At 44.6% G+C, this 12,399-nt stretch overlaps 1 protein-coding gene across 1 annotated transcript in view; it reads right to left on the bottom strand.

Moving 5' to 3' along the window:
- The window catches only part of FLT1 (fms related receptor tyrosine kinase 1), a 112,326-nt gene that overhangs the window by 23,222 nt on the left and 76,705 nt on the right, over positions 1-12,399 (bottom strand). The window contains exons 16-17 of the mRNA XM_065678459.1: positions 6,689-6,795; positions 3,298-3,436 (exon numbers count right to left, since the gene is read on the bottom strand). Coding sequence (XP_065534531.1) covers positions 3,298-3,436; positions 6,689-6,795 — 246 coding nt within the window. The remainder of the gene's footprint in view (positions 1-3,297; positions 3,437-6,688; positions 6,796-12,399) is intronic.

Here is a 12,399-nt window from a genome sequence, read left to right as displayed (position 1 = left end):
AAGTATGTTAAATACAACAGCTCTGACATAAAGGAGAACAGAAAACGCTCTGCTAAGTGCCAGCACTGCGAGCTTGCAGTGCACAGGAGGGAGCAGGGCTCAGGAAGCTGCCTACCACCAGTGTGTTTGACATTGCACTGAAGCCATGTGGCAGTGCTCCCTTGAGACCTTGCACCACAGTGTCAGCAGTGTGCGACCTTTTACAGATTAGGAAGGTCAAGGCCAAGAGTCAGGTGAGAAATGTGCGATAGACTGCAGTGTTATCAACGACCACACTGACAGTGATTGATAGCACTACAGTTTTCTACCTAATGAAAAGATGACATTTTGCTCTCAGTCAGACTAATCTATACTGAATATTAATTATCCTGACTTCAGTGGTGCCCACATGAAATTTACTGTAGCTCTTAAAGATGAAGGGGGAGCCCTATTACACAAGCATTGCATCACAGCCGTGGGCTGTATGTATGTGTGTTGGAGGAACACATAGCAAAGGAGATGTGGGCTGAAAAGAGAGACTTATCTGCAAAACTTACAATAAATATGTATCCTGGAGGACAAGTAGGTGGGAAGAGAAAACCACACATATCTGATGCTGGAAGGGGTTGAATTTCTAAGTAAAAATATTTTAAAAAAAACCATAGAAGCACATTTTGTGTTTGTGAGACACTAATCCTCAGAGACTGCCAAAGTTACTCAAAGACTGAGCCAATTGCCATGGAGGCAGGACTTGCGCTGAGCTAATCTAGCATACTGCACATACCCAAGGTCTCTGAATCTGGTTCTCATTCACTGTCAGCATTCTTTGTTTGTTTACACCAGTTCTTCCACTTTTAACTCATTTTCTGCTCACCATTCCTCACCTTCAGATTCCAAAACCACTACGCCTGCGAGACGTGTTTTTTCCTTGGTGTTTACATTCCATTTCTGCTTGATTCTTTCCATGGATCTTACACACAAATTAAGCATTGCATAAAACAGTGACCACATTGTCAGCACATCAGGTTCTTGGTCCATCATTGTGAGAAAACTATTTGAAGACTGAAGACACTCCAGCACAAGGTTTCAGCATTCCCAGAATTGTGTATGACAATTATAAATTGCTAGCAATGTATTTCAGCTGTGCTTGTCCACATCTGCTCACCTTGTGACTTCTAGTAGGCAAATGAAGTGTGATCCCAACTGTATGCATGTCACCCCCGGAGGACAGAAGGAATCTGTTATAGCTCCTAGATAAAATGCAGGGATTTTCTATACCTTCCTGTAAGACAAACGTAACGTGTGCCTGGAAGAACTAACAGCACTACAGCTGAGCTTATCACTGATATTTTAATGTTGACCCCCTTGCCAAAATCTGTGTGGTTTCTGGAGGGATTCCTCAACTTCAGAACCTGGTCCCTACCCTTCTGCCCTCCTCAGCAGCCTCACACTAGGCTAAGCAAGTAAAGAATGCTCTCAAACCCGTGCCTTACACTGGGCATCTGTAGGCGAGATAGTTGTAAGTTCAAAGTTTCCATGGATACTTATTTATTTATTTATGAGTGGGCTCATGTATCACATTCCTGCACTTTATGGTGCACTGACAAGAATGTCTATATGTCTGCAGCACAGAGGGAAAACAGGGAGATTGTGCTGGAGTGGAGGAAAAGGAGGAACCGGCTGGGGTACAGAGTGAACTGTAAGGACTCATTTCTGCATAAGCTCATTTTCCAAATGAGTACATAACAAGGTTACAAGTGAAGAAAATTGCAGTAAATGCCAAAGGTCAGGCTCCTGAATATGGAGAGAGAAGCTTCCAAGTCAGCGGTCTGATTTGGAAGCCTTTGGTTGCCCTGGTTTTATGTTGTGTTTAAAGTAAATCAATCTGCAAAAACTGGAGTGCAGCATTCTTGTACACATTCTCTTCCTATGACAAGGTGACTCACTTAGTGGATGGGGGAAAGGCTGTGAGTGTTGTCTACGTAGACTTTAGTAAAGCCTTTAACAGCATTTCCCACAGCATCCTGGCTGCTCATGGCTTAGATAGGTGTACTCTTCACTGCGTAAAGCACTGCCTGGATGGCTGAGCCCAAAGAGCAGTGGTGAATGGAATTAAAACCGGCTTGTGGCCAGCCACAAGTGGTGTTCACCAGGGCTCAGTATTGAGGCCAGTTTTGTTTTATGTCTTTATCAATGATCTGGATGAGAGGATCAAGTGCACCTTCAGCAAGTTTGCAGACAACACCAAGCTGGCTGGGGGTGTTGATCGGCTGGGAGTGTAGGAACGCCCTGCTGAGGGACCTGGACAGGCTGGATCGATGTGCCAAGGCAAATGGTATGAGGTTCAACAAGGTAAAGTGCTGGGTCCACAACAACCTCATGCTTAGGGAAGAGTGGCTGGAAAGTTTCTTGGCAGAAAAGGACTTGGAGGTGCTGATCAACAGAGCTGAACGTGAGCCAGCTTGTGCCCAGGCAGCCAAGAAGGCCAATGGCATCCTGCCCTGTATCAGACATAGTGTGACAGCAGGGCAAGGGCAGTGATCATCCCCTTGTACTCAACACTGGTGAGGCTGCACCTTGGATCCTGTGCTCAGTTCTGGGCCCCTACTACAAGAGAAGTGATGAAGCAGGTTCAGAAAGGGGCAACAAAGCTGGTGAAGGGTCTGGAGAGCAGGTGCTATGAGGAGCAGCTGAGAGAACTGGGGTTGTTTAGTCTGGAGAAAGGGAGGCTCAGGGGGGACCTTACTGCTCTTTACAACTACCTAAAAGGAGGTGGTAGTGAGGTGGAGGTGGATCTCTTCTCCCAGGTATCAACTTATAGAAGAGGAAATGGCCTCAGGTTGCTCCATGAGAGGTTTAGATTGGGTGTTAGGAAAAATTTCTTCGCAAAAAGAGTTGTCAAGCACTGGGACAGGCTGCCCAGGGAAGTGGTGAAGTCACCATCTCTGGAGGTATTTAAAAGATGTATAGATGTGGTGCTTAGGCACATGGTTTAAAGGTGAACTTGGCAGTGCAAGGTTAAGGATTGGATTTGGTGGTCTTAGAGGTCTTTTCCAACCTAAATGATTCTATGATTCTATTTTAGTTTTGCTACCTGCTGTCAAAATATGCATACGGAAAGTTAGGTAGACAAAGCCAGTCAGTCCTAAATGCTGTAATTCAGCCATGGGCCAGGGCACTTGATATGAAATAGCACACACCAAACTTGGCAGTACATTGTGCTGCATGTCTAAAACACACCCAGTTGCTCTTTACCTGCAGTTACACATACATCTTGTTCAATCACTGTAAACCCAAAGTGAAGTATGCCAATATTACCTAGTTTAAGCCTTTCCCTTGCAATTTCCCACTTGCTGGCATCATAAGGCAGACGTTCACATTGCTCATCTAGTGGAACTTCATCAGGATCCATTATGATTGACAGATAATGGTTGGTCTTCATTTCGGAGGAATAAGGCTAGAAAATAAAGAATATCACAAAATGAAAAAGAGGATAAGGGTATCTATCTGTCAGCATCTTCTGGACAGCTAATTCTGTCCATGGGGCTGTGTGTTTCATAGTTCAATAGATGTCTTGGTTTAGCTCCTTTGGCTTTTTTATATATTGCAAGACTTTTTATGTAGAAGAAACTCCTTCCTCTAGCTTTCCTCCTATGTGGCATATCAGTTGCTTCAATGAAATCCATGTGGATCTGTATCAACATATGGTGTTATGATACAGGCCTTCTGCACAGTCAAGAGAAATATTTTCGGCAAATGTCTAAACATTGCTGATAAAAATAACTTTCCTTCATGATTGTGCAAAGCGAGAAGTGGCCATATGCAGCACATGGGACTCAACTGCCTGTGTTTATTTTTTCCATAAACCCGGCAAAGACAGGTCATAGGTGGTTACAAGTTGTGCAAGACCAGTCATCAGGAGACCAGACATTATACATTTCAGAAACTGTTTACAAATATCCAGGATTTTTCATTTCGTTGGTGGCAGTGTTCAAGGCCAGGTTGGACGGGGCTCTGATCAACATGGTCTAGTGGAAGGTGTCCCTGCCCGTGGCAGGGGGTTTGGAACTACACGATCATCAGGGTCCCTAACAACCCAAACCAGTCTATGATTCTGTAATTCTATGAAATTATTTGAGTGTGAAGAAATTCATAAACACCCAAGCTCAAACACATAATTTCAAATTAATTTGCCAGAAGTTCAGTTTCTACTGAGCAAATGGATAATCCACTTCACATGAGAAATGTAAGGAAAAACGAATCTAGTAGCAAAGTTTTCTGCAGTCCATGCATTTTGAAACATTCAAACCCTTCAAAGGATTGCATTCACGTGTAGATAAGGCCCCTTAGTGATATGGTTTAGTGATGGATTTGGCAGTCCTTGTATAAAGGTTGGGCTTGGTGATCTTAAAGGTCCTTTCCAACCTAGATGATTCTGATTCTATGATTCTAATCCACTGGAGTAGTCTTGACACAGGAGTACCTATATTTCTACAGAAAAAGTCTGATGTTTGCTCTAATTTCCTGGCTATTAGTTGAAATAATGGAAAATCTGTTGAACTAAGCCTCTTTGTGATGCTTTTCTAAACTCCTGGAAACAGCACATGGGCACAGAAAAAAACGCACAGATATACCAACATATTGTTTTCTTGCTGCCTCCTGTTACTTTCAACTTTCCTTCTCTACAGCTTGGAAATATATCCTTAATATATGTGTTTCTAGACATTACTTTGAGAAGGATATTACTAGCTGTGTATGTTTTAGTTACAAACACAACTAGACTAAAATGACAGTAGCTAATAGCTCCTGTTTTAGTTGCCATTCACCATCCCAAATAACCAGAAAGTTTGTCCCAAGGTGGATTGCACTGATGCTTGGGGAAAAGTCACTTGGCATAAATCCTGGCTTCAAACCACCCTCTGACCCTGGACAGGACATGGTAAGTGGGATATGGATAGAAACAAAGGCACATTTGGTGCTCCAAAAAGAGCATTTCTCGATAGAGACGTGTACCAGCCTGTTTCTATCAGTCACTTGAGAAAACCTTTTAAGTGCATCCATCCCAGAATAAGAAATAGGGGAGTGGGAAGGTGCTGAGAGCTTCCTACGGTTCTTTCTTGAGGTGCACTGAATACCGAATCATTTGTCCCTGTATGTGTAACAGACAGGCTCTAAGAAAATTCTCTCAGAAGCACACAAGTATCTTTTTTCATTGTGGTAATGTAATTTAGAGCTAATTCCAGACATAAATCCTGAAGAGTAAGGGTTGGTAACATAAACATGGAGAAGACATAAGCACATGCCAACATTAGCTGGAGAGACTCATCTGGAAAGAAGAATTCACATGTCATCAAGTCCCTTGTTCTACAGCAACAATGATTATTTTAATAATCTTTTAACAATCTAACAAGTAAATGCCAAGTTTTGATGTCATAACAAATTAAAAAAATATCTGCAACCCTTTGCTACATTTGAAACCTACATTTTCCAAGGGTTTGCAGTCATGTTTCGAATTGTTTCATCATTACTGGTGTGCAGTCAGAACTTGCTTTGTAATTTCTCTTATAGTCACAGAGTTTCTCCATATCTTCAGTTGACCTCTACTTTTCTTTCTCTCCAAACTGCCATGCATTTCTCCTTATGGAAGTCTGTGGCAATAGGAAGCCAGGCAGAGTAGCTGCTGCCGTACCGCCCTGGTTTGGAGGTCTGGTCCTGCTTTCCCATAGTCAAGAGTTCTCAGTGTAAAACCTAAGATACAAACAGGCCTTAGTGCAGGTTGGGATAAAATGGTCTGGCAGGCTGCAGTCAGCCTTTAGCAATCGGCAGGGAGCTCGGCCAGCTGGAGCATGCTCAGCCGTGGTGGCTGTAAGCTGATGCCCGTGGCACTGCACTGCGGTACCTCTCACATTGGATGAAGGAGAGCAGCTGGGCTCAGCTCTGGTGTGGGAGTGGGGACAGGGGGACGTGCAGCCATTCCTTATGTCATGCAGTGCGCCCCATCTCCCCAGTACTGCCTTCCTTCAAATCCATCTGCTCTGGAAAATTCTATGAGATCTTCCTGCATTACTGAGGTTCTGAATTTTCTGCTTATGAGAGCTGCTGTACTTTAACCTGCACACACCAACAGAGCAATGCAGACATGGTGCTGTCAGCAAAAAGGGGCTTTAAACTATCACCGTCAGCTTTGGACAAGAAGGAGGAGCAGCTGCAGGGGCACTTAACATTATCATTCTGATATAGGGTCATATCCCTAGAACCTGCACCACCAAAACCACTTCAGCAAAATATCACTTTGGAAGTGATGTAATTATACCAGACACTGTGCACAAACCAGACCTCGTCGTGCTCTGTGAAGATCTGTCATTCCAACTCACTCAGATCTTCAAAGACATTAAGATGCCAAACCCCCACATCTTTTAAGGGAATGGGGATGCCTTTGGTGGGAGTCAGGCACCCAAATCCTTGTGAGACTCAGAGCCTTGCCGTCACCCAGGCCCTGCTTCCTGGTTTACTCATACTCAGCCTTGTGAGTTACAGTTCCCTGAGCACCCATCAGCAGCCTGGTGCTTGCACTGGGAACAAGGGTGGAATCAGATTATTCTTTTCATTAGGCTCAGCAATCCCAGTGTCCTGGGAAGGATTTTCTAACATGAGCAAAGGGCTGGTAAGGAGAGGCAGGAGCCACTGGGAGCTCCTTTTCTGTTCTTACCCTCTTCAGCTTGCGAATGAAGAGGGTCAACAGGAGCCAAAAGAGCGTTGCAGCCACACAGGTACAGGTCAGGGTTATTAGCTCCAGGTTTGACCTCTCCGACGTGCCTGGGAAAATCAAGTGGCAAACATTTTAGAAAATGACCTGCACAGCAAGGGCACTCTATGTTTCTTTGCCATTAAAATAAAATACCAGGAAGGACCAGCTTCTTTTCAATGGGGTATTAATCTCTGTTTGGACTGGCTCGCAGACCCTGGGAAAAAACATGGTCTCCCCAGCAAAGCTGTTGCACTGAATACAGAAAAATGGCATTTGATCCAACCATAATTTTTTTCCGTAAGAAGTCAGCCCTTCTCTCAGGTGCAGGAGGTGAAGTATCCAGGCTGAGGATGGCCACTCAGATAATAATTTCCTTTAGAGCTGTAAATTCAGCTGCAGGGTATTTTTAGCCAGACTTTCTCTGTGTGAGCATGTGTGTGGGCCTCTGTATGCAGTTTCAAGCCTCTCACCACCCACAACTGCAAAACCCATCTGGCCAAGCCCACAGCCAACAGAGGAGCAGAGGTCTTGAAAATGCTCACTCCCTGGCAGCCTTGGGAAGGGATGGGGATGCACGGAGGGAACAGCTCTGCTGGCCTTTCCTGGGGGAAATGCCATGGTGTGAAAGCTGATGCTAACATGTAGGAGAAGCTCCAGGGAAGGCTTGTGCTGATGTAGACATCAGTGCATCCAGGTGTGATCCAGGACATGATGCAGTGCTGCTGCTTGGGTTTTGCTGCTCGGGATGTTTGGTGGCTTTCCTAGGGCACTCTGCCTGCTGTGTCCCAGCTCAGCGAGCTCTTCTGTGCTGATGGCTGAGCACTGAAGCCCGCACATCTGCCCCAGAAGCCCTCACTAGAAACCTTGATGGGGGAGAGCACACTGCCAGGATCTCTGAAGGGACATGAAACCCTCACCTTCCCCAGCAGCACCTCTCAGAACCCAGCTGGTGGGGAGCAGGGAGAGCTCTCCAAACCAGGGAACAGATTAAGCACAGAAAATGGAAAACAAAAACAACTGAAAACAGAGCAGCCAGAGAACATGAACATTAGAAACCCGGAGAGTATTAGAGCCCACTGACAGATCTTAACAAAAAAAAGTAAAAACGAAATTAATTTCAGACTGCTGTTTAGGGACTCATAAAATGGTTTCAGAACAGTCAGTTTTGCAAATCCTGTGATCGTGTCAAAATACCATGCTTCCCACAATATGTTTTCCATCTGATTGGTAAAATATGCAAAACTAAAACCCTTCATGCTCTGCCTCTTATTCTGATACACCCTCCACAGAGAGAAAATGAGAGGACAAGAAGGAGTAACTTTGAACATGATTTCACAGTAGTTTTGTCAACAGCACTTGCAGCAGTTTCAGACCCCAGGCAGCTCAGTGTTACTTCTGACACATGAAAAAGGGATGATTGATGCCTCATTGGTGGGTTTACCGCATAATCCAGAGGGATGTGCTGCCTGGCTTCAAGCAAGGTTACAGAGCTTTGTTCAGATGTTGAATTGCTTCCTGTAGCTGCAGCTTAACTAGCACAATATCTTTCCTCTCTAAAGGTGATAATCAGATTTGCATTCATGCTCTATGTCTAAGACTCCTCTGTCAGGTCCATTCTGGAGCTTTGAGAATAAAGCTACCTGAAGAAAAATATGACTGCAACTACAAGTGGAGACATAAAGAATCTATTTCTTCAAAATACCAAGAGTGTTAATTTTTCACTAGTATTTTTTAAAAGACTTGATTTATGTATGGGACATGGTGATGACAGAAATGATACAGCCTAATGCAGCTTGCCTACCCTCTGGCATCAGCCTTTCCTTTTATATATGGATGCCCTGCTCTTGCTTCTGAGCAGCACCCGTGCAGATGGTGAGTAATAGTTCCTGACATTTATTCACCAAAACCTAGAGGGGCTGAAGGTTCATTTGTTGCTGCTGCTCCATATGGCAGGACTCAGAACACCCTTGAGGAACAGTACAGCCAGTCCTGGGGTAGAAGACAGCAACTCCTTAACCACCACCCTATGTTACCCAGGAGTTAGTGAAAGAAGGAAACGCGCTGTCTTTGAAAAGTCCGAGCTAAATTAGGCAACCAGAAAGCATTTCTTCAATCTGGGTTTGGGCTTGGTTATCAAACACCAGATTTGATGTTTCCCACAGCCTCCTCTTAGAGAAACTGATGTATTATGGCCAAGACAAGTGGTCCATGCAGTGGGTGGGGAACTGACTGATCAGCTGCACCCAGAGGATGGTGATAAACAGCTCCTTTTCCAACTGGTGACCTGTCACTAGTGAGGTCTTCCAAGGATTAGTATTGGGCCCAACACTGTTTAGTATCTTCATGAGTGATCTGGAAGACGGGATCAAGTGTACCCTGATGAAGTTTGCTGATGATAACTGAGAGTGGAAGCGGACACTTTGGAAGGGAGAGCCACCCTGCAGGATGACCTGGCTAGGATGAAAGAGTGCGCCAACAGAAACATTACAGAATTCAACAAGGACAAGTGCAAGGCCTTGCACCTGGGAAAACACAACCTAAGAGTGCAGCACAGGCTGCGACCTACCAAGCTGGGGAGCAGCTCTGTGGAAAGGGACCTGGGGGTCCTGGTGGACATCAAGCCCAATGTGAGTGAACAGTGTGCTGCTATGTCAAAGAAAGTCAACAGGATGCTGGGTTGCATTAACAAAGGCACCTCCAGCAGAGATAAAGATGTAATTATCCCACTCTACTCATTGCTTGTCCAGCTACACCTGGAATACTGTGTTCAGTTTTGGTTCCCGCTATACAAAAAACATGAGAACAGGCTGGAGAGGGTCCAGATTGGAGCCACAAAGATGATCGAAGGACTACTGTATGAGGAAAGGCTGAGAGAACTGGGTTTGTTCAGCCTTGAGAAAAGAAGGCTCAGGGGAGACCTTATTTCCATGTTCCAGCATTTAACGTGTGGCTACAAAGAAGATGAAGAGTCCCTTTTTACAAGGAGTTGCATGGAAAAGATGAGGGATAGTGGGTATGAGTTCTTCCTGGGGAAATTCTTATTGGACACAAGTGGAAAAATTTCCACAGTGAGAAAATCAGCCATTGGAATAATTTCCCCAGGAAAGTGGTGGATTCTCCAACACTGGACACTTTGAAGATTCAGCTGGACAAGGTGCTGGGACATCTTGTCTAGGCTGTGTTTTTACCAAGAAAGGTTGGAACAGATAATGCTTGAGATCCCTTCCAACCTGGTGTTCTATGATACCATGATTCTGTGATTCTCTGACTCTTAGTCTTGCTAAAAGTCTTGCATCCAGAGCTAGCTGAGTGCCTCTCAGCTGGGTATGGAAAGTTTCGATTTCAGGCAGAACAGGCAGGAACACTCGGAAGAGGTCAGGATTAACAGAGTTTGGAGAAGCTGTACACACCTGTAAATCTCTTTCTATGCCAAATAGCCCAAGATTTCTGGCTCCACCTTACACCCCTCCCAGACTTTTACCCACCAGCTACCTCATTACACACAGACTTTAGCCCATGTGCAATTCTGTCCCATCTGCCTGACCTGCTATGGCAAGTGGCAGCCTCCTTCCTGTCCCAGAGCCCCTCCAAAATCCTCCCACTCCATCCTGTGTCTGCAGTGCTGCAGAGAGGCAAGGAGGGAGCAAGTGAAGAAGTGCCACTAACAGCAGCTTCTCTCAGCAGTAACTGGAGCCACCAGGACCATGCAGTCACATAGGGATGAGAACCTGCACTATTGTGTTGACCCCTCCAGGTATGAGACCAAGGCTTGGGCTGCCACGGGCTCTGTTGTTAGGATTTCAGGTCTGAAAATCAAAGTGCAGCTTGGTTGTCAAGGGAAAAAGAAATGCCTGGGACAGCAACTCTGCTGCACACAAAGCATCCCTCGTCCGTACACCAATGTGATTTACCCTGCTTAATCCATGTGATCCCATGGTCACGTCAGCGCAGCACTGGGGTGGGTGCTCAGAGATGCTGAAGAATTTCATGGCAAATCATCTACTCAGAGAGCACAGCTGAAGAAGAAATGCTGCCCAAGAAAGCCTGTGTTCCCTCCATGCCCAGCAGCTTGTGTACCATGGCCTTTAGGGACATGTTTCCCTCCACCTGCTGGGTGCTCTGGCAGTCATTTGCTATTCTGGTTCCATCTTTGCAGATTTGCTGCCTCTTCAGTTCCTCAGCCCAAACCAAGCAGACAGCTTGCTCTGACATGTCCACAAACGCATCCCCTCTTCTTCCCAGACAGCCCAGCAAGCACGGCTTCCAAACCAAACATGGGCTGTGATTATTTAAAGACAGCCCTTTGATTCCACCTTCCATTCATCCATCTCAGATACAAAAATAACACATTGTTTTATCTGTGAGTATAAGAATGTTTTTTTCAGAGGAAATAAAGAGAGCAGACAGTTTCCTTCCTGACTTATTCACAAACTACTCTTCCAATCTGCTAAACATGGCCATCAACACGAGGTGTTGCTCCACTCCCTTTGATCTGCAGCCCCATGCTCCGAGAGCCCCTGGGATGGAGGGAAGGTTTGGTGCTCATGGCGGCACTCATGGTGCTCATGGTACTTCTCAGAAAGACAAGCAAGTGGCAAAGCCTAGAGAGAGCCTCACGTTTAAACCCTGACCTTTTCCAGGCTCAGGGATGGGGTGAGAAGCTACTCTTCCCTGGGAGAGAGACAGACCCTAGAGGTCAATGTAGCAATGAGTGAAAAAACTGCAGCGATGTCCTTTTATGTAATAGGAAAAGAAAGGGTGGAAAGGCATCTTCCTTGGTCATAGTAGATAAGACAAACTCTCTCTCTTGTTCTCATCCAGTATCAAAGCTATTAATTTAAATATGGTAGACTTCATCTTTTGTTTATCTAAGCGCTCCCATAGGAGTCACACAAGAACATTGCCAGTGGTTCCTCAGAACATGTAGCCAGAGAAGAAGTCCTCCTAGCTGCTTTCTTTCCTCTCCTCTGAATCATAGACAAGGAGATACGACTTCCTAGAAGCCATTTGACAGAATGCTTGTAGTTGTAATAAATAGCCAAGTTACAATGTTAAAAATCAATACAATAATGAATTACATTGCCTGGGACTATCAATTAGTAGGATGCATTGGACAATAAGCACTTACCACAAGTTGTTCTTTTAGCTATTATAACAGCCATAATAACCTTAGCATTGGTAGACACTGTTTTTAACTCCTAGATAACATCAGTTTAGCCAGTCCACATGTACGTGTATTTATCCCAAATCTTTTAAAGTAAAACTATCAGTGTGTCATCAGCAATCACCATTAACTGAGACACACTCATGACAGAAAATCAATACTGATTTACTAGCTGTAATTGCCTTCTGCTGTTGGGTAGTTTCCAAATAGTAGTATTTTGATACATTTAGCAGTTGTATGAGAACATCCAAAAAGATGTAACCCCTCCTGAGAGGCAGGGAGTAGTCAAATTTTCTTCTGTAAAAAAAAAACTAAATGCATTTGCAACTATTTACCTAACAGATGAGATCGGTAAGATATGGTTATGTCAAATTCAGTTCATATATGGTACTGACTTATATAGAAAATGTCAACCTACTTCTCTTATGTCACAATATATGAACCAAAAAGGTTCATGAAACTGAATTCCATGAAACTGAAAAGTCAATGAATAAACATTATTTCTATG

The sequence above is a fragment of the Lathamus discolor genome, chromosome 4, assembly GCF_037157495.1.
Source record: "Lathamus discolor isolate bLatDis1 chromosome 4, bLatDis1.hap1, whole genome shotgun sequence".
Classification (NCBI taxonomy): Eukaryota; Metazoa; Chordata; class Aves; order Psittaciformes; family Psittacidae; genus Lathamus; species Lathamus discolor.
Note: the sequence above shows the minus strand (reverse complement) of the source record. Positions and strands in the feature narration are given on the sequence as shown.